This window comes from Simochromis diagramma, unplaced genomic scaffold (genome assembly GCF_900408965.1).
Source record: "Simochromis diagramma unplaced genomic scaffold, fSimDia1.1 OVJJ01000753.1, whole genome shotgun sequence".
Lineage (NCBI taxonomy): Eukaryota > Metazoa > Chordata > Actinopteri > Cichliformes > Cichlidae > Simochromis > Simochromis diagramma.
In genome coordinates, this window is record NW_024387523.1 from 1,462,924 (window position 1) to 1,489,434 (window position 26,511).

At 38.5% G+C, this 26,511-nt stretch overlaps 3 protein-coding genes and 1 long non-coding RNA gene across 5 annotated transcripts in view; 2 read left to right on the forward strand and 2 right to left on the reverse strand.

The window, feature by feature from the left end:
- LOC120726499 (C-type lectin domain family 4 member E-like) overlaps nt 1-17,743 on the forward strand; it is a 40,036-nt gene extending 22,293 nt beyond the window's left edge. The window contains exons 1-7 of the mRNA XM_040020121.1: nt 14,565-15,057; nt 16,107-16,187; nt 16,409-16,522; nt 16,711-16,779; nt 16,975-17,126; nt 17,237-17,358; nt 17,450-17,743. Coding sequence (XP_039876055.1) covers nt 14,994-15,057; nt 16,107-16,187; nt 16,409-16,522; nt 16,711-16,779; nt 16,975-17,126; nt 17,237-17,358; nt 17,450-17,636 — 789 coding nt within the window. The 5' untranslated portion in view covers nt 14,565-14,993 and the 3' untranslated portion in view covers nt 17,637-17,743. Of the gene's footprint in view, nt 15,058-16,106; nt 16,188-16,408; nt 16,523-16,710; nt 16,780-16,974; nt 17,127-17,236; nt 17,359-17,449 lie in introns of the transcript that reaches the window.
- On the reverse strand, nt 413-5,503 carry LOC120726495. The gene is made up of 5 exons (XM_040020106.1): nt 5,410-5,503; nt 4,473-4,576; nt 3,366-3,606; nt 1,031-3,156; nt 413-793 (listed from the first exon to the last, which is right to left on the reverse strand). The coding sequence occupies exons 2-4, from the start codon at nt 4,513-4,515 to the stop codon at nt 1,566-1,568; spliced, it is 1,875 nt and encodes a 624-aa protein (XP_039876040.1). The 5' UTR covers nt 4,516-4,576; nt 5,410-5,503; the 3' UTR covers nt 413-793; nt 1,031-1,565.
- On the reverse strand, nt 17,040-24,895 carry LOC120726510. Its single transcript, XR_005694333.1, has 3 exons — nt 24,855-24,895; nt 18,137-18,142; nt 17,040-17,136 (listed from the first exon to the last, which is right to left on the reverse strand). It is a non-coding gene; the product is annotated as an uncharacterized LOC120726510 (long non-coding RNA).
- Nucleotides 22,440-25,303, forward strand: LOC120726503 (CD209 antigen-like protein E). Of its 2 annotated transcripts, none has more exons than XM_040020130.1 (6): nt 22,440-23,017; nt 23,743-23,874; nt 24,095-24,172; nt 24,573-24,724; nt 24,807-24,846; nt 25,024-25,135. In XM_040020130.1, the coding sequence occupies exons 1-6, from the start codon at nt 22,987-22,989 to the stop codon at nt 25,026-25,028; spliced, it is 438 nt and encodes a 145-aa protein (XP_039876064.1). In that variant the 5' UTR covers nt 22,440-22,986; the 3' UTR covers nt 25,029-25,135. The 2 variants fall into 2 exon arrangements, with proteins under 2 accessions (XP_039876064.1, XP_039876062.1); XM_040020128.1 differs by having other exon boundaries at nt 22,450-23,017; nt 24,807-24,931; nt 25,024-25,303.
- The last annotated feature ends 1,208 nt before the right edge of the window (nt 25,304-26,511 follow it).

Genomic DNA, 26,511 nt, shown 5'->3' on the forward strand with positions numbered 1-26,511 from the left:
GTAAATTTAAAACGAATAATTAAAAACCACCCGTCATGAATGACAAGTGGCAAGAAGTCTGCTACGGAAGGTGGCGCCAGCACCTCTTCCTTGATAACCCAAACAAGGATCTGGGGTTCTCCCGTGGGACGGCCCGCGCACCTTCCTTCTACCCTTGTAGGAGGAATCAATTCCCCTACCCTACCCCTGACTCCCAAATTTGATTTCCCCTAACCCCTCCCCCATCCTAATTCTAATCTTAACCTGGGGGCCATAATACAAAACCCTCATCCTAATATGTACAGTTAATTACAATTGGACATGGACATTATTCACATTATAAAAAATTGATTAAAACATTTTTATTTGATAAAAAATGATGTTTAGATTAAAAAAACGTGGAATCACGTAAAACATTAAAAACAGTGTTATTTCATGACATCATTTCACAAGAAACAAATACAGTTAAAAAGATTAAATATTAAAAACAGTGTATTGTAAAATGTTTAGAGTTCATATTTGAGGGTAATGGTAAAAAGGATTCACATGCAGAAGGTTAATACACGTTTTACAAAAGGAGAATTGGAAATGGATTGACAAAACATAAAAAACACACACAGTCAGTATAAAGGGAGGTGGAGTCAGCCAGGAGCTCATTCGGATTTGGAGCGTTGAAGAGTGAACATCTCTTACCAGCCACAGAACTGTGCATTACAGCCACATTTTTGTCAGCAGTTTTTTTTGTGTGCCAAGCGCCTGAAGAAGAACCTTGAAGGGTCGAATCGTTGCGTTTACGGCACACCATTTTCTTGATCTTAATAATTATCCATCCATCCATCCATTTGCTTCCGCTTGTCCTTTTCAGGGTCGCGGGGGGCGCTGGAGCCTATCCCAGCTGTCATTGGGCGAGAGGCAGGGTACACCCTGGACAGGTCGCCAGTCTGTCACAGGGCTAACACATAGGGACAGACAACCATTCACACTCACATTCACTAGCACATTCACACCTAGTGGCAATTTGGATTATCCAATTAACCTATCCCCACAGGACCTTAATAATTAATTAAATAAAACTTTTGTTTAAATTTTCTTTTTTTTCCTTTTATTTTCTATATTTATTTCTTGCCTCATAAAAGTTCATATAAGAGTTATAATTACTTAGATAAAGGCGAACCCCAATCACAAAAACTACAACAATATACAAAACATAAAACACAACACAAACGCAAAAATTAACCAAAGACTGAGGTCCCAATGGCGTCAGCAGGCTTTCCCGTAATCGTGACAACCAGCAGGGTGGGTTTCCTTCGGGAGGGATGGCCCGTGCATGTCCTGCCTCACGGAGGTGGCAGGCTCAGTCCCCTCTCCCCCCCCCCATTGCGTTCTTTTTCACAAACCTAACCAAATTAAAAAGTATAAAATGAACTCAGACACTTTTGAAGTAACAATGAGGACACACAATTGAATACATAGAACACTCAAAACGCCACATCTAAAAAAGTAAATGTAGGATTTCACTCAATGGGGACTGATGGAGTTTGCTGTCAGTCATCCATTCCTACCCCTAACCCCACTTTTTCACTTCTCTAGTTTTTTCCCCGCATATACCTTGACCCTACTCTGGTTCCTTCATCCACTCTCTTTCTCATTTCCTCCAGTTTCTGGACCTTCTCTGCGTTTTGTTCCTCCTTCATCTTCTCAATCAGGAAGTCCAAGTGGACAAAAGTGGATGCTGAATCAGCTTTCAGAGCGATCTGCTCCAGTGTGACAAGTCGTTGGTAGCACTCACCAAGTAACTGTGACTTCTTTGCTGCCAGTTGGCTTATTTCCTCTTGAAGGTGTTCCAGAAGACTCATCTGCTTTTGACTTTCAGACTTATTTTTTTCATACTTCTTTTTCATGTCTTCTGATGTCTGCCAGACTTTCCTTGTTTTCTGCACATATCTCCAATTTCCTTTCACATGATCTGATGCAGGGCACTTCCCGGTGCAAGAAGTGCAGTAGCCTCCGCTCATGACATCACAGTGTCCAGGATACCAGGCCATTCTGCAATCCAAGTGACAGTTCTCCTGACAGTTTGTACAGCAGACAGTACCACTATAAAACACCAAACCCCACCTCCCAGTTTTTATATATTCTTTCTCTTTGTAAAACTCCAGAACTTTGACAGAGAAATTTTCATTGTTTTGCATCTCTTCTTTATGTTTCTCTAACACTTCTTGTATCTGTCTGGCTTCGGTTTGCTTGAGTTCAACTTCATTTATTTTCTCTTTCAAGTTTTGTATGCAGGCGTTCAGTTTTATGCATTCACGTAACACTTCAGTTGTTACCAACAACTTTTCCGGTGCAGTTTTTCCTAGAAAAGCTGTGAGCTCATCCATTCCTCTCTCTGTTATTCTCCATGCTGTCTTCAAACAAGATTCATTTTTTTCTGTTCTCTCTTTGCTCTGTTGGTTATTAAACAGGAAGTGAACAGGCTCATTATTTCCATTTCTTGAACATTTAATTTTTGCAATTTCGAGAGCTTTGAGAGCATTTTCAGGTGTTATTCCATCTGAGTGTGTGATGAGAGCAACAATGCTTTTCTCCAGATCTTTTCCAAACAAAGACACCACTGAATCAAAGATGTACATCTGTCGGTCACTCAGTCGATTCTCACTTGCCTTCATCACCAGACCCACTGCATGAATTTTGTTAACTCCATCCTCTGATTGAAACAAGTCTAATAGTCTTTCACTGATGCTATCATCCATTTCAGTACCTCTGGTTTGTCCATATCCAGGAGTAACAATGATGGTCAGAGAGTAGCTCAGAGAGATGGGCAGAGTTTTATCTTCAAAACCAAAGATGTCATACACGATCACATCTGATGTCTGACTTCCTGTCTGACTTCTCTTCTCCTCCTCTATAATCTGAAACCAGACTCCATCCTCAAACTGAACCCCCATGGTGAAGTTGACTAGAGCGTTGATCAAAGTAGATTTTCCTGCTCCCGTTTCACCCACAAGTAAGATGGTTTTATTTGGCTTGTTTTTTTTTTTTTCCCCAACAGTGATTCTTGTCAGACTCCCAAACTTCTCTTTCTTTGGTCTCAGTTGGTAGACAGCAGGAGGTCCTTTAGATTTCAGATCACTGTTGGAGATGATATCTGAGTACTTGGAAGGAGTTCCATAAAACCTAAAAAGAAAAAGTTAATATTTGCACTGTAATTATTTGGAATTATGTTCCCACAATTGCTTGTTTTTGAGCAATCGATTTTGTTTTAGAAGTTACAAGAATTGTGTTTAATTCTGTGGTGACAGGTTTTTTTTTTAAAAAAAAAATAAGAATACAGCAATAGTTTTCTTACTTTTTAAAAAAAAATTGTGAAAACTTGTGTTACCCACCATGATGTGAACCTGCCTAAAAGAGAAGGTTTCTCTCCATTGGCAGTACCATCATCTGCATTGGTGACAGGGACCCACGAAATGAAGCGACCCCTGAGCCACATCAAACCCAACAAAGTCACTGGACCGGATAGAGTTTGTGGACGAGTTCTTAGACGCTGCATAGGGCTTCGGTAGGCAGTGTTCAGCAGCCTGGTAATCATTCTTCTGGAATGGCCAGTTGATCCCAGCTGTCTCCAGTCTGCAAAAAATAAGAAAGTTATTGTCACGGCTCGTGGGGCAAGCTGTGTGGAATTTAATGAAGGACCTAAGATGCAGGCAGCTTTCAGATGCAAGGGAGTTTTATTAGGGAGGTGAAATAAACAGACACGCAGTGGGCATGAAACAGAACCTGAGGATCCCTAAACTAGAGACAACTAAATACAATAGATTTGAAAGGGAGCTGCAGGGAGACTCGGGGAACCCACACAGGAGGACGCAGGGAAATGCACAGACAAACCAGCAATGAGCAGATGATACACACTATAAATACGCAGGCAGTTACAAGAGGGAACGAGGAACAGGTGGCAACACAGCTGGGACTGATTGGGAAAGACGAGACAAGGAAGTGAAACAGAATACACTCACATGAGACACAGACCTTCACAATAAAACCGGAAATGTATGGAGACATGGTACAGACAGTAAACAGAGGGAACACAAAAACCAAACTAAAAAAAACAACTCTGTTACTGACACTGGACCGTGGCAGTTATCACCTTCACTGCCCTATTTATTAGCAGTTAAAGTACCTTAACTTTACCTCCAAATAATAATATTAATAATAATCCAAATAATTCTGTTTAAGTAAAACAAGAGAAGGCAAAACTCAGTTTGTGTATGCTTTTGAAGGGAGCACACTTTTCATAATATAACTTTTTTTCTGTAATTCAGAATAAATCAAAGGTACAATTCAATTAAACATTTATTTGGAATTACTTATAATTGCACCCTAAATTGAACAGAAACATATGACAGATGATGTAAAGCTATGATGTGTTGCCAACTGTATTATAAAATGTTATCACATCTTATATTTGACCAGTACTATGTTTAACTTTGTTTTACCCTTAATTAGGTATCGCCAGGCTTGCACCAAATAAATTCTCATTGTGTAGTGGAAACAGATGTCTTGTATCTTCTTAAGTGTCAGCAAACTTTGGTCTGTGGAACTGAAATGTAAGAAAAGCATTTAACCATAAGTAACAGATATGATAAGTGACAAATATGACAAACTTGCATTTTAAAAATAGTAACTTAAACACACACTTGCAGTTTGTGATTGTAAGGGTATTCACTGATGTACAGTTATTCCAAATTACAACACTGTGCAAAAATCTAGAGCCACCTCTCAATCATTTCTATCTTTTTAATTCCCTATATTCCAGACTTTGTCATCATTTTTCAAAGGTGGCCTCAAGTAATGAGGTGGCCTCACATTTTCTGCAGTTATTTTCAAGCAGAACATGGCTGGTTTTTCACTTGCTTTTAACTTTAACCATTTTGACTTTGTTAGCTTCTTTTAAATGTCTGCATTCAGACTGCAGTGGTGTCACAAAGAACCAAAGTAAGGACTAACTTTAAACATTTAATAAATGATAATAACTTTTTTATATAAAGGGTAAAATCTAATTTCAGTTTTTAAAGTAAATAAAATGTAATTAGTGAAATATTTAATTTGGTGATTTATTTAGACTTGTTCTTAAATAACCCTTTGCTACTAGAGTAGTCCGAGCGCTTTACACAATACACCTCATTCAACCATTGATACGAGTACTTTTTCCTATGCTTCAGTGAATTCTGTCTAACATTTACACCCTGGTGAAATGCAGGGTGGAGAATAACTTGGGCCAGCCAGGGAATGAACCACTAACCACCCAATTAGTAAATAACCTGCTATCCCCTGAGTTATAGCCATCCCCAGTAAGTAGCAATCAGGTTCATCAAGTCATTCATTTATAGCTAAGTCTAGCTTGCGTGTTCCCGTCATTTGATGTTATCTTACCTCCCGTGATTCTTTCAGGAACTTCTCTGATTCTGAAAAGGTGGAAAAAACAAGGAGCATTGAAAGTTAGGATCTCTTATACTACATCAGAGGAGGGACTAATGCTCTACATTCAAATGATTTCATTGAAATTCTAACCACAAGAACTCCTCCCTCCTGTCAGTATTTAAATTTTCCAGTTTTTCTTGTTCTACTCCTCCAACTGAACAAATGAACTCCACACAAATAAAGACTCCCACAAAGTTACACTCTATTAGTGTAACTCTGCTCGTTGTCGTTATGTTTTAATGATTTTTTTTTTAATTTGCCTGTTCTGTCCAGCTGTGCAGTAATCAGTGAAAATGCTAAAACCACTGAAAACGCTGTTTACGTGTGGACGAAAAAGCTGCGTTTTCAAAAATACCCGTGTAGGTGTGGACGTAGCGGAAAAGAGTTAGTAGTTTATTTTCTTACTACCTGTCATTTATTGCAGATTACTTGTATATGCTTAATTGTTTACTAAATGTGTGAGGTGTGAAATAAACCGCAATGGAGCAAAATAATGGGTGTGTGTGGTTGGAGGATGTGCTGGGGGGGCGCGAACATTTTTCCTGTAAAACAAAGGGGGGCCTAGCAAAAAAAGTTTGGGAACCACTGCTCTAAACCATCAACGTGCCTTGTAGACACCATTCCTACAAACCTGCTCATAGAAGTCATGCCATTAATAAATGCTTCAATCTTAAATATGATCAACTTATCTCTAATAATCAGCTATGTAACACAGGCCTTGAAGCTGGCTCTAGTTAAACCTTTACATAAAAAGCCATCCCCAGACCCAGCTGTCTTAGCTAATTATAGGCCGATCTCCAACCTTCCTTTCATATCAAACATCCTTTAACCCTTTAAGACCTAGCATAGAACCAAGTCCGCCAGAGCTTATATTATATTTTTACATCTTGTAGTGCCATTTTTGGGAGCATTTCAAGTTGATATACATCAATACAACCATTATAGCCAAAGTTTTAATAATATGTATGCATTAAGTGCATAGTAATTACATAAATTGCAATAAATGCAATAAACTACAAAAAAAATTGAAAATTGTTTTTATAAATTTTTATATACTGCAGAAAAAACGAAAATAAATATTATAATGCAAATTTGCAAAAAAAACAGCATATGCATCGAAATAAACTATTTCCAGCAGTGCAATATGAGTCCTAAGCATCCCAGAAACGACACAGAAAGTCATAAAGTCAAACATAACTTTTAAAAACACAAGTATAGGCTCATAAGGTCCTGTTGGTAAAAAACTACATTTCCGCAAAATGACGCCACTTCCGGTTTCGGGCAGGTCATGGTGGACATGCGATAGTTCGCGCTGATGGAGTAGGAAGTGTTACAAACAGCTGATCGGATGGCAAAGCGTGTTTCTGGAATATTGTGTTTTTGTTGCTGCAAGTGGTTTTTATGCAGTTTTTGCAAAGCTATATGTGGAAGGAAACCGTAACCTAGGACAAGCTGATGGCATAAGATGTAAGTACAACTCCTCCGGTTTTATAGGCAAAAAAAATGATTGCGCTAGCTTACGTGGTTGCAGTGCTACCGGGATTTAAAAATAGTTACGCAAAATGGAGCATGCCCGCTCCGACCGGCAGAGTAGTTGTCAAACAGCTAACAGATCATCTGCAGAGGAATGGCTTATTTGAAGAGTTTCAGTCAGGTTTCAGAGTTCATCACAGCACAGAAACAGCTTTAGTGAAGGTTACAAATGATCTTCTTATGGCCTCTGACAGTGGACTCATCTCTGTGCTTGTCCTGCTAGACCTCAGTGCAGCGTCCGATACTGTTGACCATAATATCCAGAGGTGTGGACTCGAGTCACATGACTTGGACTCGAGTCAGACTCGAGTCATTAATTTTATGACTTTAGACTTGACTTGAAAAAATGTTCTAAGACTTGTGACTTGACTTGGACTTTTACACCAATGACTTGGGACTTGAATTGGACTTGAACCGGTTTACTTGAAAAGACTTGATATTTTACCCCAAATATAAAATTTAACACGCATATTATATAGAGATTGAAAATGTGACGTCATTCACGGGTAGAACCGCAAAGGATTCTGGGAACTCGTGGCAAGCGGTACTAGCGCACGCAGGCTTTCAATTGAAATCAGTTATACAGTGATAAAAAGAAACACAAAAATGGCAAGAAGCTGTTGTATTATTAACTGCAATAGCCGGTCGCATGACAGCCACGGGAAGCCGACGGGTAAAGAGATCGGTTGTTATCGGATTACGTCGTTGAAGAGAAATTGTTCGAGCCATGTTTCCGAAGTAACAAAGAGGCGACGGGTGGCCTGGATTGCAGCCATTCAAAGACCAAATATAACGTCCCAGAACACTCCAGCTCACAGGTTAGTCTGCTCCAAGCATTTACACGAAGGTCAGTCTGCTGTTGTAGTTAATATGTCATTTTCATAACATAATTGGTGATATAGGTTACAAGCAAGTCTGGCGCTGAACAGAAATTGTCGCGCTATGCTCCTTTGTTTATTGTGCATAAATAGTGAATTGTCCTGACACAATATTGTGTTTCGCTTCTGTTATTATGGTACATTGACAAAAACATATACTTTTATTCACAGGATAAAACAGTTGTTTTGTATCACTAATTGCCCAGTGCGATTACAGCATACAATATTATTGTCACTGCTACATTTCTGTGATGCGTACCAGAAATTATTTCCACTACTAATTAATTATCGTTGAGCTCAAAGGTCCTATTAATAAACGGTTAACGAATGTGTATTTATGATGACGATTTGTGAGACTGGTAAACTTATGATATGTACGATGGTCTTTCGTTCTACACGGTGCATTTCAAGGTCCTGCACCCATCCGTCGGTAAACTGTACCTGGGCTTGTTGCAGTGACCGGAAGTTACTAAACTTCACGAGTGTATGCACTCACTCCAAGAACCGTATGATTATAAATATGCATATAAATATGCTACGATGAGATAGCTGACTTCATCTAACTAGCAAATGTTTTCCAGGCTACGTTGGTGATGCAGTTTTTTTTTTAATGTGTATGATATTTTTGCCATGCGATTTTAAAGCCGGTCCTACAAGCGCATCCAAGAATAACATGCAGCTTATCTCAGAACTGTCAGTGAAAATTATTCTTGGAGCTAGGTTTAATTGAGCTGCATTTTAAAGAGGTGCAATTTCACAATTTGTGTATATTTTCTAAGTTCACTATTTTGTCATGTGTTGAGAAAAACACAGATTTAAAAATTACATGGTCTAATATTTACATTCAGCATATAACTGCAACATGCTTTTTTTCGTTTTTTTTAATGACTCGAAAGGACTTGAAATTCAAAATTTCAGACTTGTGACTTGACTCGGACTTTTACACCAGTGACTTGAGACTCGACTCTGACTTGCCTGACATTACTTGAGACTTGACTTGAGACTTGAGGATAAAGACTTGAGACTTACTTGAGACTTGCAAAACAATGACTTGGTCCCACCTCTGATAATATCCTATTAGGGTGATTAGAGCATGCTGTAGGTATTACAGGTACTGCGCTGCAGTGGTTTGTATCATACTCCAATTTGTTCATGTAAATGGAGAGTCCTCTTCACACACTAAGGTCAATTATGGTGTTCCACAGGGTTCAGTGCTAGGACCAATTCTGTTTACATTATACATGCTTCCCCTAGGCAGCATCATTAGAAGACATAGCATAAATCTTCACTGCTATGCTGATGACACCAAGCTCTATCTGTCCATGAAGCCAGATAACACACACCAAATAGTTAAACTGCAGGAATGTCTTAAAGACATAAATGTCATGTTCCTGGATCTGTTGACCCAGTGCTTTGAGTTTAGTTTATTTGGATGTTATGTGTTCTTTAGGGTAGCTAAGTTCATTTGTTTATTAGTGTCTCTGTGTTTTCTACCCCTGTATTTAAGTTTCCCTTTCCCGGTTTCATGATACGTGTCTTATGTTGTCAAGTTTATATTGTCTAGTCTGCATCTCATTTCCTCTTTTATTTTGAAGGTCTGTGTCCTATGTCAGTGTAGTAAGCTTTGCTTCCTTTGTCTCGTTATGTCAGATTAGTGTCAGATGTTTCCCCATGTGTTTCCACTTCCCCCTAATCACCCTTGTGTGTATTTGGTCTGTGTGTTTCTGTTCATTCTTTGTCAGGTTGTCTGTTGTTCACATCATGTTCTCTACGCCTTGTTTCTGAGGTTCATGTCCAGGGCCCTATTTCAGGAAGCCGGTTTAGTGCAAACTCTGAGTAAGTATACCCTGAGTTAACGAAAACTCTGGGTTTTCGGTTTCACAAAGCGAGTTTAGATTAATTCAAATTCAAATTTTATTTGTCACGTACACAGTCATACACAGTACGATATGTAGTGAAATGCTTGGACAACTGCTCGTGACCTAAAGAAAACAAAAAAAAGGAAAGGCTATGAATAAGATAGGAAATAAATATGAAAAATTAAAAAGGGTAAATTTAACTAGGAAGGAATAAAATATAAATTAAGGTTAAAAAAGAAATAACTGTACAACACAAATTAGAATGAAGGGTAAATTTAACTGGGAAGAATAAGATAAAATATATAAATTAAAGTTGAAAATAAAATAACTGTACAACAAAATACACAATATAGAACTATATAAGAATGTATGAAGAAATCTAAATCTAAATAATATATACACAATAACAGCAGCTGTACAAGTATTAACCGGAAATGAAGAATATAGTGACCAGTGTTGTGCAAAAACAAAGTCCAGAAAGTCCAGTGTGTGTGTAAGAACTGTATGTGTGGGTCAGTACTGTGTGGTGGTGTGATTGAGAGACCGTATCGCCTGCGGGAAGAAGCTCCTCCTCAGTCTCTCTGAGTGAGTTACTATGACGACAGACTCCGTGAAGCTAACCTGCCCCCTAGCAGGTTTACTTCAACTAACCCTGACGTTCTCCACCTCTTTGTCGGAAACCTGACTGTAGGAAGTGTCAGACATGGCGTGCTCCTTCCTTGAAGAGCCAGTAGATGTTGAAGCACAAATTCTCCGCAGAGCTCTCCGCCGGGAGAGAGTGATTAGAGTGCGTTTGGACATTTTATCATTTCCTGATGATTTTCTGTGTGAACGTTACCGTTTTTCAGCACAATCTATAATTTATTTGAATAACATCCTCAGGCCTAATATTGCTCATGTGACACATCGCGGACATTCTCTCAGTTCTGTACATATTATTTGTATTGCACTTCAGTTTTTTTGCAAACGGGAGCTTTCTGTATAATATTGGTGATGCTGAGCACGTTTCCAAGGCTACCGTCTGTCGGGCAGTCAGGAATGTTACAGTTGCACTGAAACGTCTCCTGTACTCGTTTGTGGTGTTCCCCGGTCACAGACCCACAAGATTTATCAAAGAGGGATGCCACAAAATTGCAGGTATCAGGATGAACGAAACTTAATTCATGATGTGGTGATATTTGAACTACTACTTAAATTTTACATTTATTCTCACGGTTCCCAGGCGTGATTGGCTGTATAGATGGCACTCACATTCCAATCATTGCTCCTTCAGTAAATGAAGGAGACTATGTGAACAGGAAGTCTTTCCACAGCATTAATGTACAGGTACATAGTTCCCTGTAGCATTTCAAACTAACAAATTATTTCATTATAGTAATGGATGCTAATTTGTGTTCTCTGCACTGTGAAGATCATATGTGATGCTGCCAACATTATCACAAATGTGGAAGCCAACTGCTCAGCCTCTGTGAGTGGTGGTGGTGGAGGACCCCCACCTGTTTTTCGGGCCTCCACTTTTTTTCTGTTGGCTATAACGGGTCACATTTGAGCATACAGAGTAAGCAAATATGTACTTGTAATGTGCTCAGATAATTTCAATAAGTGCTTACAGAGGGGAAATTAATGTAGCCTCTAACTGCAATTGATTTACATCGGACAAACAGACCAAGCACTATGGCTCATAATACAATTACACCTCACCTGTTTGGACTATATTTTTATATTTCATTTTTACTTGCTGCCAGGAACGTTTGGGGCCTGTTGGGTTGCACCTGCGCTCACATCACATCACAAAATAAAATGTATGAAATAAAAAATAAAAAATAATAAATAACGTGTTAAATGGGTGGAAATCCCTAGATCAATGTTTAAATTAACACTCACGCATTGACTCTGTCGGCTATGTTTTGCCATGCATGCTCCCTTTGTTTCGCAGCTGAGGCTGTGTTACTTCTGCGGAATTTGCATGTTATCGGCATATGCTGCCATCAGAATTTCGGCCTCAAGCACTGTAAAATACATTGACCGCGCCTTCTTTCCCTCCGTCTCCATGGTGACTCGCTTAATCTGTGCTCCACTAATCAGGGCTTTATGTATCCTCGTGCGCGCGCTTAACTTGGGGTTAAAGCAACTCCGCGTTGACTGAACTAATTGTTATCAGCCTTTCTGAAACCGAATATTCCGAGTTGGACAGTTCGGGGTTACTCGACCCTGAGTATCGTTTTTCACTCTGAGTTTTCTAAACCGGCTTCCTGAAATAGGGCCCAGGGCCCTATTTCAGGAAGCCGTCATGGTGACTCAGGAAGCGAGTCACCATGGAGACGGAGGGAAAGAAGGCGCGGTCAATGTATTTTACAGCGCTTGAGGCCGAAATTCTGATGGCAGCATATGCCGATAACATGCAAATTCCGCGGAAAAAAAAAAAGTAACACAGCCTCAGCTGCAAAACAAAGGGAGATTGTGCTGAAAAACTGTAATGTTCACACAGAAAATCATCAGGAAATGATAAAATGTCCAAACGCGCTCTAATCACTCTCTCCCGGCGGAGAGCTCTGCGGAGAATTTGTGCTTCAACATCTACTGGCTCTTCAAGGAAGGGGCACGCCATGTCTGACACTTCCTACAGTCAGGTTTCCGACAAAGAGGCGGAGAAAGTCAGGGTTAGTTGAAGTAAACCTGCTAGGGGGCAGGTTAGCTTCACGGAGTGTGTTGTCATAGTAACTCACTCAGAATTAATCTAATCTCGCTTTGTGAAACCGAAAACCCAGAGTTTTCGTTAACTCAGGGTATACTTACTCAGAGTTTGCACTAAACCGGCTTCCTGAAATAGGGCCCAGAGGATCCTTTAACGAATATATCTTTTAAAACTCTGAGTCAATTACATTTAAATGGGTAATATTACATTCACAATACTTTCATTTTAATTTCACTTAATGTCATTCATAAAATATTTGCAATGTAAAATATATAAAATTATTCCATGGAAAGTACAATACCTTATAGTGTATACAAGTATGATTAGGTCATTGAATCAGTGTCTGTTGTGAGTCTCAAGTAAGTTGCCTGCAATGATATTTAAGGTCCAGCAGGTGTCAGTATAGAGTAAAACAGCAACACTGTGTCGACACAGTATCAATACAGTTTGGGTAATATGCTGAAACACTTCACGAGGCCTCATCTACCCATCACTAGTAATGATCCTGACTAAATGTTCTCTGACCACTGCATATCCTATTGGGTTGTCTGGGTTGCGTGATGCCGAACTATCCACAAACACCACCGGAGTAGAGCTTGCCAGTGGTGTGTCCTGTAGGTCAGGTCTGGAGGAGCAGATTTCAGAAAGCAGCTATAAAATCTTGTGGTTCATCATCTGCTTCTGTGTGGAGAAGTGAAACTGGGTTTAGCATATCACATCTTTTACTGTGAAATGTAATCTTTCTAGTAATACAATGAGATAACATATGTTACGTCCCCATGAAGGAGGTCTAGGGGTGTGTGTGGGGACTGGTAACAAATGGGTCCAGAACAGAATGAAAGGAAACCAGACTGAAGTTTTTAGCAAATATTATAGTTTTTATTATAGATAATCTTAACTGAAAGAGCCAGCAATGCCATTTTACCAATAACTCTAGAAAAAGAAAAAGGTCGCAACAACAAAGAGCAAAACTCCACACCATGAGGCACTTCCGGGGGCCCACAGGCCCACCCTGTCACTAGCAGCAAGCTCCACTGCTACTGAGGCACAAGCCCACGATACTCACATGAAGCAGCTACTCTCCCCACTGCTCCTACAACTCCACACCACAGGCAGGACAATCTCATAACAGGACCTCTTTCGACACCTAGAACACAATGTGGAGACACCAGAGAAAACCACCCCCCCACATCCAGTTCATCCCCAGCTTATACAACCTCAGAGAGGTGATTTCTGACTGGGCCCAGGTGGTAAACGAGGCCAATGAACAGCATCTGTGTCCTGGGGAGAGAGGAGAGTGAGAAAGAGACAGAAGGGTGGAGCAAGCAAAGAGGAGGAGGCGGAGAGAGAACACCACACCCACACAAAGGCAGTTTCAGGAGGCCCTGATATGGCTGTGACACATAACATAGGAGCAGCTAATAAATGCTTCCCTTTCAGCTGTTTCTGCTGCATGCAGGTAGAGGACGGCCTGCTGGTCCTTGTCACTCCCCGTGCTGCTGTATCGAAACAGAGCTTAAGTATCCACCTTTTTCATCCACTGTCTGGGTGAAACGTTTATTAGGATATGATAATCCTAAAGTTAGTGCAGTCTGTAGTGCAAATTTTAAGTAATGGAAAGCTTTCTCTGCATAATGAGTCTGCTGTAATCTATACAAATGGTTGTAATTCTGCCAAACCTCTTAAATTAACGCAGAAACATCTGCACTTCAATCACATATAGATTGGTGGATTTATTATCTGTCATCATATCATCATTTTTCAAATACTCATGGACCTAAATGAACAGCTATGATTAAAAGCAGGCATGGTGGTGTAGTAGTTAGCACAGTGACATTTCTTTTCTTGATATCTGTTTTCCTGTGTGCCAAAGCACCTACTGTAAGATATATTAAATCATTTTAAACTTCTTTTTTTATTAGTAGATTAGACCTGCAGATTGACCAAAATTTTGGACAAACATCATCTAATACCGGCCCTGGTGACTTATAGTGTCACCAGGTATGGCATTTATACAAGATTAGTGGGAGAGAGACCCTGGCAACCCTTTACCTCTGTAACAAAGCGCACACGCGCACGCACACACACACACACACACACACACACACACACACACACACACACACACACACACACACACACACACACGATAGAAAGCGACAGCAAAAGGAGGAAGAGAGAGAAAGAAAGAAGGGTGAGTCTTCGTATTTTATTTAGCTTATTATCATTCCTCAGTTTGATCAAAAATCAAGTTACGACTCCTTAATAAAACTCACAGTGCATCTAATCAAGAACTTCCTCTGAAAACATTAAAAAGAATACAAACATCATCTCTTCAACGTCATCTTTGTCATGGAAAATTTGTAATTTATTTTATTCACATAAAAAAGGAAGTAGAGCATTTTTTTTAAATAACCACGAGTTTAAAAAACAGTCTGATATTGTGGAACAGTTCTTCGTAAAGCCCTCCCCATTTGTCTATTTGACAGGAAGGTTTTTTTTTAGTTTTCCATTTTCTCTGTGCCTGTGAAACGTCTCTTTCAGACTCACCGATGGTCACACAGCAGTAAAATGCCTGAAGCTGAAATAGTTTATTCTGATGTCAAATTTAAAAGAGGGACGATGGAAACCAAAGGTGAGTTGATTTATTTGTGTACTTATGAGTTATATTTAATATGCATACAGCTTAATATTATTGGCTTTTTGTTAGTTGGAATATTAATGGGTAACACTTTATAATGTGGCTTAATCACCCTGTACTTCAATGCAATTTCAATGTATTTTTTAAATTACAATTTTATATATATATTATATTTATGTCCAAATACTTAAATGTAGGTACACTAGAACAAGGGGGTAACAAGTTAGGTTATTACAGGAAACAAAGAAAGGATTACTTACAGTGTAATCCTAAGTACAAAGTAAGTAACTTAAGTAGTGTATAATTGGTACCCATGGTATGTTTTTGTTGAAAAATACAATATTTCCCCATCTTACATTGAAAATATGCTGTACTGTACGGGGGTGGAGCCCATATTGCTCCTGCCTTTTTATATCTTTATATTTTTGTATCTTTATTTAATGTTCATTATGTCGATGTGGATGATGGATGCTCAGTTATTTAGTTGTGCTTTTATTATATCAATATAAATGTGAGAACGACTGTTCTTTGTAACGTACAAGAAAAAAATAAATGCCATCAAAATGTGTAGGCCTATGTGGTCTTTTAATGATGGAGCCAAGTCTAACTTTTTTCCTTTCACATTCACTGTTCAAAGATAACATTAACAATAAAATGTTTTAAATCACTGTTGTATGCCTGCCTGTACTATAAAGTGGGCTAAAATGAAAAGAACATGCAACACGCGCACATCAGCTCGAGCATGAAAGGACATGTCCTCAAATGAGCACTGTATACATGATGTAAGATGTGAAAATGTTCCTTTTTCTGCAAAAATTGTTACACTGTATTGTAAATGCACTAACACCATACTTAATTTATTTATTTTTTTTACAGAAAATTTGTTTCTTTGTTTTTTCATTTTCGGGGAATTATGTCCTTAGGATCTAATTATAGTGGACCTTTGAATTTAGTGTGAATATCATTCTTTTTAAACTTATATGTTATCACAAGTTAACAGAAATTCACGTGATACTGAGCAGCAATCACATTTTACGTTGTAGGCCCAGAGCCTGTTTCCTCTTTGGCTGATTTGACTTACTCAGACGTCAGGATCTCACAGACAACTTCAGAAGAGCTGCCTGGTAGGTAAAGAGCATGAACAGTTTTTCTCTCCTGGTTACATTTTTCTCCCTGTGCTCAATTTTTTCTGCCTAAGTCAGCCCAGGATTTTATTTACAAGCTTCAGTTTAATTCGGGTTTATTTACATAGCACCAAAACAGTAGCCTCAAGGAACTTTAATCTATAAGGAAGGGATGTCGATCTCACATCTTTGTGATATATGTGTTCCATTTGAATGTTTAGAGGCCTCTCAACAAAATGTGAAGAGCACAAGGCCAAAGGTCACCCCAGAGAGACTGGCCCTGCTGGTTCTCAGCGCTCTTCTGGCTGCTGCTGTTGTTGCCCTCTGTGTTACCAGTGAGTGTGCACAATTTTCTGATTAAAAAAAGATTTTTCCCAGTAATGTTTGCAGCATAACTAAAACTAATTTAAGAACAATTCATTGATGATTTGACTTCAGTTAGAGTTTTGTTATCTTCAACAAAAAAGCCATAAAGACTAAATAACTAATAAAAATCTAATCTACGTTTCCTTTATGGTACAAGAAAGAGGCTCTGAAGCAAAACCATGCAGCACGGTGGAGCCTACATGTCCACAACCTCCTGAAGTTACAGGTACATAAGTTGTGGATTTATTCTTTTAAACATTTGTATCCTCTGATGGTGATTAAAGAAACACTGATGGACTCACAGAAACAGTAACTTAGTTTGTACCTGCAGGACAGAAGGAGCTTCCTGCTGCCTTCAAATCACACAAATATGAACAGTTTCTTCCACCTGACTGAAATCTTTGCTTTAATATCTTCAAAGGTGATCCATGTTCTAAATGTGAAGAAGGCTGGGAGCATCATGGAGGAAAGTGTTATTACTTCTCTACCAATAAATCATCCTGGACGAAGAGCAGAACTGAATGTAGGACTAAAGGAGGAGACCTGGTTAAGATAGACAGCAGAGAGGAGCAGGTATAAAAAACTGCTGCAAGTTTTGGTTCTCACATATTTAACCACATCTTTACATTTCTTTAGCAAAGAGAAGTGTCACAAAATATTTTTGATCAACTTTTCCTGTTTAGGAATTCCTGTGGAAAAAAGTGAGACGCATAATGGAGAATGAAGACAAGTTCTGGATCGGACTGACAGACTCAGCAGAGCAGGGCAGATGGTTGTGGGTGGACGGATCACCACTGAACGAAAGGTTTGATTGATGTGGGGAAAAAAAATCCCATTTTCAAAATTAAAGTTAGCAGTGTTTACTGAGACAATTCTTTTTGATCTTCATCTCCTAGTTTATCTTATTGGAACTACAAGGAGCCGGACAACTGGAGAGAGGACGACTGTGTAATGATGGGTGAAAAAAGTCATGGTTACCAGAAGAGTTGGTCTGATACATCCTGCAAAGTGTCTCGCAGAAGTATTTGTGAGAAACCAGCAGCGAAAGGACAGAATAAAACTGTATGTGTTATATTTTTATGAGATGTGTTTATTGAGGTAATGTTTTGCTGCAGCAGTGTTTACATCTGTGAAATAATAAAAGATTGTTCCTTATTTTTCCTTGTTTTTTCTTTTAAGAATAAAAAAAACCCCCAGCTCACACCAATGTGTGTGGTGCAGAGAATCAGACAATGTGTTAGTGTCACGGCGAGTGAGATGAGCCGTGTGGAAAATAAAGGAGGATCCAAACGCAGGCACTTGTACAGGTGTGAGGGTGGTTTATTAAACACAAAATAAATATAGACAAGCAGCAAATGGAGCACGAACTAAACTAGACTAGAGGACACGACTTAAATACACAGAGAGAAACACAGGGGAATTACACACAGGTGGTGGACACAGCTGGGAATAATCAACAAGACGAGACAGAGGTAAAACTGAACACACTCACATGAGACGCAGACCTTCACAATAAAACAGGAACAAGAAACCATCACACTAAGACGCAGACTCGACATAGAGAGAGAGACAGAAAATGACACATGGAACTAGACAAATACTAAGCAGACACAACCGAAGAACAAATCCTAAACAAACAGAAACATGATTAACATCAACAAGAGAACAAGAAAACAATCCCTGATGCAAACTTAAACCAAAACATAATAAACTCAAAATACTGGGTAGAAACTGACCCAGAACCGTGACAGTTAGTCCATTTATTCACCACAAAATGACAAAATGTATATGTTATGATCCAGACGGTCTTGGGGTGAAGGGGTAAGATTTAATGAAAACAATGTAGAAAACCATCGGGGTAAAAGAATGAGTTGGAGGCCGAGGTTAACAGGTTATCTCTGAAAGGAAATTTAAAAAGTAAGAGTCTAACAACAAGTCCGGTGCACATCTGCTGCAAAAACACACTTTCTGGATTCCCTCCCAAGCAGGAGTATCATGATGACTAGCGGTCCTCCTCCTGCATCCACAGACACCCTTGAATGGTGTAACTGCTGCCTTTGCCCATCTCCCCTTCCTCTCTAAAAGGTGCACCTGTAATCTTGCAGGGGAGGAGAGAGAGACAGACAGAGAGTGACTGACGCACACACACACACACATACTGCTGTAATATAAATAAATCTATGATTAGTTTTACTTGTTCAAGCATGGATAAATCCACCCAATCCTATAGTTGAGCATGCATGAGCAACTATCCACAGAGGAACATAAAAGGTAAGTACATGCATGTAATTATATAAAGAAACAAGAAAATAACTTAAATGTAAATCATGAGGAAGTAGAAAAATATCTGTGTGATCGGACAAGCATCAGTTTGAACAAAAGAAAGAAAGACAACCATTTAAACAGATGCCTGAGGTATCAAGACAGAACTAAATGAGGAAGTGACCATGACCATGTGTGAAATTTTAACATGTGGTTAGCTGATACCAAATGTCTGATGTTTCCTGTTGATTTAAAGTGTTTGTGCCTGTCACATATGGCAGCGTGAGAAACTTCTATCCTCTTCTATCTGATATAAATACACTACAGTGTGTTAGAAACATGTATTTTATAAACATTCATTTAAAGCATTGGCTCTTAAGCAATCAGAATATGATATTCCCAGTGTTTAGAGACACGATAAGGATGGTGGGGACAATTCCTGGATTGTATTCTCAGACTCATCGTAAGAGGGCAGATGGTTGTCCAATTTGAATTCTGAAACACATTTTTCCTCAATAGCTGTGTCAGCATTAGTTCATAGTTTTATTTTGTAGAGCGGTAGCTACATGGACAGTTGAAGAACAGTTTCATGTCTTGTTTCTTATTCCCTCTCCTATTGTTAAGCTCAAAGTGTTTTATTTTGAAGCTACCTTGTCTCATGTGTGTTATGTTCAGTTTTTTCGTGCAAATTTCCTAACAGACATATTTCGAAGTAACCAGCAGCAGCTAGACAGTGCACAACTTACGCTTCAAACACTTCCTTTGTGGTCATGTGTCTATAAATGCCCTGCATGCTGTTTGTTCTTTTTTCAGTGCATGATTCTTTTCTTTTGTTTGTTGTCCCCTCTCATGGGTACCAAGGCTATTTGAAGATAAGAACTGAGAAATGAGACTGAAGAAGAAATACTTAAAGCATCATGGGATGCAGTCCGTCAGTCGCCATTCAGTGGTTCGTATCTTCACCTGCCTGTCCTCCTGACCGCCTATCATCCTGTCCGTGTCCCTGGAATCCTCTGCCGTGGGCACTCCTTCCTCCAGTTTAAACGGTCCCGATCACGGCGTCCCCGTGTCGTTTATTTCCCGGTCTCTTCTGTGTAGCGCCAAAGCAGCGTGTTCTCTTTGGTTATTCCGGGTCACCTTTGGTTAAAAACTAAAGTTTGTTTTGTGTGCATTTCTGCGTATTGTGTTTGCTTTTGGGTCCAGCTTGCGTGCTAGAACTATGGTTCATGACACTTTTAGGACATCCTGATAATAATAAATTACAGTAGTCCAGCCTGCAAGTAAAAAAAAATGCATGAACTAGTTTTTCAGCGTCGCTTTGAGACAGGATAATGAGACATACACAAGAGATATTGTGCAAATGGAAGAAAGCAGTCCTACATATTTGTTTAATATGTGCCTTAAAGGAAATGACTCTAATATTCCTCACAGTGTTATTGGAGGCCAGGGTAATGCCATCCATAGTGAGTATCTGGTGAGACACCATGTTTATAAGATTTTCAGGGCCGAATACGGTGACATGAGTTTTATCTGAATTTAGAAGCAGAAAATTAAAGGTCATCCAGGTCTTTATACCTTTAAGACATTGCTTCATTTTAAGTAACTGGTGTGTGTTGTCTGGTTTCATGGATAGATAAAGTTGGGTTTCATCTGCTCAGCAGTGAAAATGTTATGCTATGCATGTATTGTTTTCTATACACACAGACAGTGTAGAAATTTAGTCACTGTGTGGTTTCAGTGGATGATTGCGACAAACAAAACAGACAATTTTTTTCCCTTGTGGTTCTGGTTTTGTTCTTAGTATTTACCTTCCCTGTGTGTTGTCCGCAGTGTTTCCTGTGTTTGTCAGTCTTAGTCTCTGCGTTCAGTTATTCAAAGATAAGCTGTAGGGCTGGCTTCTCCCCATTCTTTAACTTGAACAGGAAGTTTGTATTCTCCATCATAAAGGTTTGAACAACTTTTTGAAGCCACAAAAGTGTAAAGGAAAATATTTATGAGTGTAGATGCTGACCGAAGATATACAAATTGGACAAGAAAGGGGAACCAACATGACCCCCCCCACCCCAAAACTATAGTCATTAAAAAACTGACATTCAAGGAAATACTAAACACAGCACAGAATTAGAACATAAATACTTCTTAAATTGAAGAGATTAAATCATTGTTATAATAATAATAAAAATAAAATTGAAAAATATTGACTGAAAAGTTGTTGGCTTTATATCGTACAGCCTTTTCAGTATTTGGCTTAAGAGAAAGTTGAAAACAGATGACAAAACAGTAAAAGACAAAATAGTATTCAAAGCTTATTAAAACCACACTGAGTAAAACAAAATTGCTTCCTTGCTGAATTTTGTGACTCATGTCTTGGACTGACAGATGAGGTGGTTCTTGTCCATCACCTGCTTTCTTCTGGTCCTGAATAAGGCCTATGGGATACGAGGAGTAACAAAGTTATAACCAGGAAAAGAAGAAGCCAAACAGCAAACTGTGAAAAATGATAGTGTTACAGCGGTGTAGGCCAGTAGGTCAGTCTGACACTTAGATGTGTGACGAAACGTTTCTTCCTCTGAAAACGCTACGTCCAGTTGAACAGAATCAGACTTTGGGGATTTACTTTACTGAATGATTGAGCATGCATCAAGACGTAGGTAGGTTAGCTGTATGCGCTGACCTTAAATAAAGCTGGCTCAATCATCACCAGGTGTGGATACTGGGTGAGATGATGATGATGACTCCAGAGGTGGAGACCACAGCACTGTAGAAAAATACTGCCACTCACCCGAACAATGACAAATAGTTTAATTTACAAGGACTCAAGTCAACCCCCAGATATTTCGGAGGCGGGAACAACAAAAGTAAAAACGCAAAGAAGGTGTTGTGTTGTTTTGGGCTGTGTCCCAATTCAGGGTCTGCACGCTTGAAGTACGCATTCTGAGTGCGATTACGTCACCGCCACGCGACGACGGCTGTCCCAATTTGAAGTGTACTTCAAATGCGTACTCCAAATGCGCCGTCGATGTCCCCAAATATCAATCGTGGTCCGGTGCACGCTTCGTGTTCCCAAACCGGCAACCTTCCAATTACAAGACGAACTGCCAACTCTTGAGCCACAATCGCCTGTTTTAGATATCACTCTGGGTCAACACACCTGAATCAAATGATTTGTTCATTACCAGGTTTCTGGAGAACTTCAAGACTTATTGAGGAGGTAATTTAGCCATTTAAATCAGCTGTGATGGATCAAGGACACATCTAAAACCTGCAGGACACCGGCCCTCGAGGCCTGGAGTTCGAGACCTCTGCTATAGAGGGCAGATGGTGGGTGGATGGCGGAGCAGCAACTGGACACCAACAATTTAAATGGAACAAATAGTGAATATACTGGAGAGGACTGTGAACAGCTCATGGCCAGAAGTGTTGGTTTAAATCATCCTTCACAGAACTATTTGTGAAAAACCAGCAGTAACTGGACAACTTAAATCTATGTGCCTGAAACTGAGTTCAGCCTGTAAAATATGAACAACATTTGCTTAACAAAGTACATATGGCTGCTGTGTGTGCTAAACGCAAACGCACACACATTACATTATCACAGCAACATTCTCTTTGCGAAATATGTTCGTATGGCTATGTTTAGATATGTTTTCTCAAATTTAAGATCAATGTTTGTGTTGTTTTTCATCTAACAGCTCATCCAATCAACAGCTCTTTTTTTTTCTGCCTCGACCTGCTCACTTCTTATTTGAAACACTTGTGTTGTTTTTTAATAGCAATCTGAGAGAACTCAGATGTGTTGTATGTGAGAAGGCAGCACACTAGACCACCGGGCACACATCTCAACAACAAATCAACAACTTTGCCTTAGTTAATAACAGCAGTTACAAGACGATCGATGATGCTTCCTCCATCTGCTTTAGTTTAGGGAAGTTGTTGTTTTTAAAAGCTGTGAAACATGAAGTTGTCATCTAGTACTTATTACAAGCCTACGGTAAGGTGTGAGGAAAGAATTAGAATGAGGACCAGTGATTATCTACATCTATATTAAATGCATAGTAATAGAATAAATAACAAAAAGAGTTTTTCTGAGTAATTTATCAATATTTTGTTCTGTTTTTGTGATTCAGAGACATTTGGACGAACACTGCAGTCAGGATTTTGAAACCTCAGCATGATGAGCCGTCCACAGAGCTACATAGAGGGTAAGACCAGTAACCCCTTAAAATCGTATGAAATCATTGCCAGAAAATTCTAGTTATTTTGAAACTTGAAAGTTTATTTAACCATCTGACAAATTTGTTTAAAAAAATTCCATGTATGATTTTTAATTTGCATTATAATTGCTACACCTCGCTAGCCGTGACAGAATAAGGTTTGTATACTGAAATAGAACAACATTAACTGTACATAACCTAAAAATATTCCAAGCCCACGTTAATTCTTTACTCATCCACTCATTCTCTTATAAGGTGAGGGACAAGGGGCGCCAGTCGTTCTTTAATCATATCAATTTATTTTAGTCCTTGCAGTTATCAAAAATGTAAAGATTCGAAGTAATTGTTCTCAGAGAGGATGAATCAAAATTTACAAATATGCAAGAAAGAAAAAGACGATAAACTGTTAAGTGTTTAAAAGGTGTGAAAAAGGAAGTAACCAAGACCAAATACAAAGAGGAACTGACCATAAGGACGTGTGACATGTAAACATGTTTTAACATGGGTGATATTCACGTATGGGATGTTTCCTGTTGGAGGAAAGCATCTTAATCAACTTAACTGTTCTTGCATTGACAATCTACTATAATACAGTGTACTATTATAGTAGTACTATAGTGTTATATTTTGAGAAAATTTTAAAAACTGTTATAACAGATGAATACACACTTTTCTGAAGGCTCACATCTGTTTCTCCTCTAAATGTTCATCAGGTGAAACTGACTCTTGGCATGCAAAATCAAGCACAGGGTCAAAGGTCAAGGCAGGGAGAGTGGCACTGCTGGTTCTCTGTCTTCTGCTCACAGCTGCTGTTATCATTATTTATCGTCTCAGTGAGTTTGCGAGTGAGTTTTTATTTTATTTTATTTTTTATTTTTACATTTTCTATGAATCAGGTGAGGTGCATATTGCACACTGGCCAAGCCATCATGTCACTTCAGTGTTTTAATAGACTTGCAGCAAATTAAAGATTATGTTTTTATCTTTTTCAGGGCTTTTCTTCTTTTGTTTTTTGTAATCCTTGTTAATTTACAAAATCTTTGTTTCTCTTATTTTTTAACTCAGCGTTTGAAAACACGAAAACCAGAGAATCACTGAAAAAACTGGAAGAGCTCAGAATGAAGTGTCAAAATGTTCTTACAGGTAAGCAAATAAAGATGATATGCTGTGATACTTGGTTATGCTTGGATTGTTCTGCTGGCACATAGCTGAGTATGAGCCAAGCTTGCCTAGTTTTTTTTTTTTTTTTTTTTTTTTTTTTTTTACCTGATACAAAGAATGTAGTTTTTTTTTTTTTTACATTCAAGCATCAGAAAAAACTAGTCCTGATTAAATTAAAGTTAATTATTAGTTATCCTTTAGAGAGAGTCTCTGTTAGAATAATCATGCAGGACGGTGCACCCTACCTTTCCGAAATCCCAAATGATAAATACATTTGGATGAATTTTGTCTTTGACACATTTGCGTCCTTATAGATATATATGAACAGTGATTATTATTTTTTTGCCATGTGACTGAAATTGTTGCTGTAATCTCTTTGAAGATGGCTCATTTTATAAATGTGAAGAAGGCTGGGAGAAACATGGAGGAAAGTGCTATTACTTCTCCATCAGTAATTCATCCTGGGAACAGAGCAGAGATGAATGTAGAGCTAAAGGAGGAGACCTGGTTAAGATAGACAGCAGGGAGGAGCAGGTATGAAACACTAGTCATGTTTCCACATGTTTCAGCACAGAACTGTCAGATAAGGTAATTTTCTTCATCTTTTTGTGATCAGGCTTTCCTGGAGAGAAGAGTGAGAGAACTAATGAAAGAAGGTGAGGACAAGTTCTGGATCGGACTGACAGACTCAGCAGTAGAGGGCAGATGGTTGTGGGTGGACGGATCACTGCTGGATGAAAGGTTTGATTGTTGTGAAAAAATAAAAATAAAAAAATTCCATTTCCAGAATTAATATTCTCAGTTTTTACTTCTTTCTGTTCTTCATCTTTTAGTTTGAAGTTTTGGGCTGGCAAAGAGCCAAACAACATGACAGAGGGAGATCCTGATGGAGAGGACTGTGTGAGGATGGGAGAAGAATTTGAAAATAAAGATCTGAAGTGTTGGTTTGATCAGTCCTGCTCAAAGCCTCAAAGAAGTATTTGTGAGAAAGCAGGAGTAACTGAAACTTAAATGTATATCTTTCTGAAATACAGTTCACCATGTTGAACACCAGAGTGGAGTGATGCAATTTTTTAAAAGAATTGTTGCAAACAGACAAACAGACAAAAAAAAGAGTATGATTAAATAAATGGAAGTAAAAATTTTTGTATCTGGTATCTTCCTTACTGCTCTCATTATTTTGTACAACGAATGTGTGAGCTCCTGTGAAATTTTCAATATTTTTTTCGATTATAAATTGTCCCAATTTTTACAACTTTTAAGCACTGAAAAAAAAATCCACCACATTTTGGATTTCACTGAATATATAAATATGCAAAATAGCTATTGAAGGAATTATTAATTATTATAACATTTAAAGGAGAATGGAAGAAATGTTAAGTGTTAAAATGAAGTAAGTAATAGATATCATTGAAAAAGAAGTGGAATTGACCATTACAGTGCTTGGAGTCACCCGATTGGCTGACACTTCTCAGTACTGCTATAACTGAGAAATCGACATAAATAAAATATGTTTTTATCTGCGCTCAACGTCACTGGAGTGCAGTGTTGGGCAAATTACTTTGAAAAAGTAATTCATTATAGTTACTAGTTACTTCTTCCAAAAATTAACTGAGTTACAAGATTCTAAAAGTAATTAATTACTAGGAAAAGTAGTTTAATCTTCTGGGATCCAGGGTATAATTGGCCATTTTTGACTACTTTTGATTTTACTTTTCACCTTTAAAAACTATTTACTTTGCCTTGTTTGGTATCATCCTTTTCAGCACAACCTCATGTGTCTGAATTTACAGTCATGTTTTCATTTTGACGTACTGTATTAACACAACTGATCTAAAATCAGACAAAAAACATAAAATCCGAGTAGAAAAAGTTTTTTTTTTACTTTAACAACCACAAACACGTTTAATGAATCATATTTCATAACTTTAAATGCAAATATAAATTGTCAATTTTAAAATCCTAAACACAACTTTTGCAAAGTTATTTGCACCTGTTTACCTTTTACCTTGTTTTTTTTTTAACCATTTCAAACTATTTACAGAACAATCAGCTGTTCTGCATTCAATAAGATGCCACACAAATTATTTGTGCCACTCCAAAAAAATTATTTCTGTCCACTATAAAGGAGAACATCACAGACTGATACCTGCAGGTCTGACAGCAGCAGGTGTATCATTCCTTTTTCTACCTGGAGACAGCAGTCGTCTCATTGTGCTGACACACAACACAAAACTATCCACAACATTAGACACTAACTACACAAGACAAAACATTAACTACACACTCCAAACACGCTAAACGTCTCAAATCTCTCACAT

Excerpts from the sequence above, each read along its gene's own strand:
- LOC120726495 (XM_040020106.1), bottom strand. The coding sequence starts at position 4,515 with ATGAGAATTTATTTGGTGCAAGCCTGGCGATACCTAATTAAGG. Across the intron at positions 3,607-4,472 it reads CTGGCGATACCTAATTAAGG|ACTGGAGACAGCTGGGATCA; the intron begins GTAAAACAAAGT and ends TATTTTTTGCAG. Across the intron at positions 3,157-3,365 it reads TTAGGCAGGTTCACATCATG|GTTTTATGGAACTCCTTCCA; the intron begins GTGGGTAACACA and ends TTTTCTTTTTAG.
- LOC120726503 (XM_040020128.1), top strand. The coding sequence starts at position 22,987 with ATGATGAGCCGTCCACAGAGCTACATAGAGG. Across the intron at positions 23,875-24,094 it reads TCGTCTCAGTGAGTTTGCGA|CGTTTGAAAACACGAAAACC; the intron begins GTGAGTTTTTAT and ends TTTTTAACTCAG. Across the intron at positions 24,932-25,023 it reads GGATCACTGCTGGATGAAAG|TTTGAAGTTTTGGGCTGGCA; the intron begins GTTTGATTGTTG and ends TTCATCTTTTAG.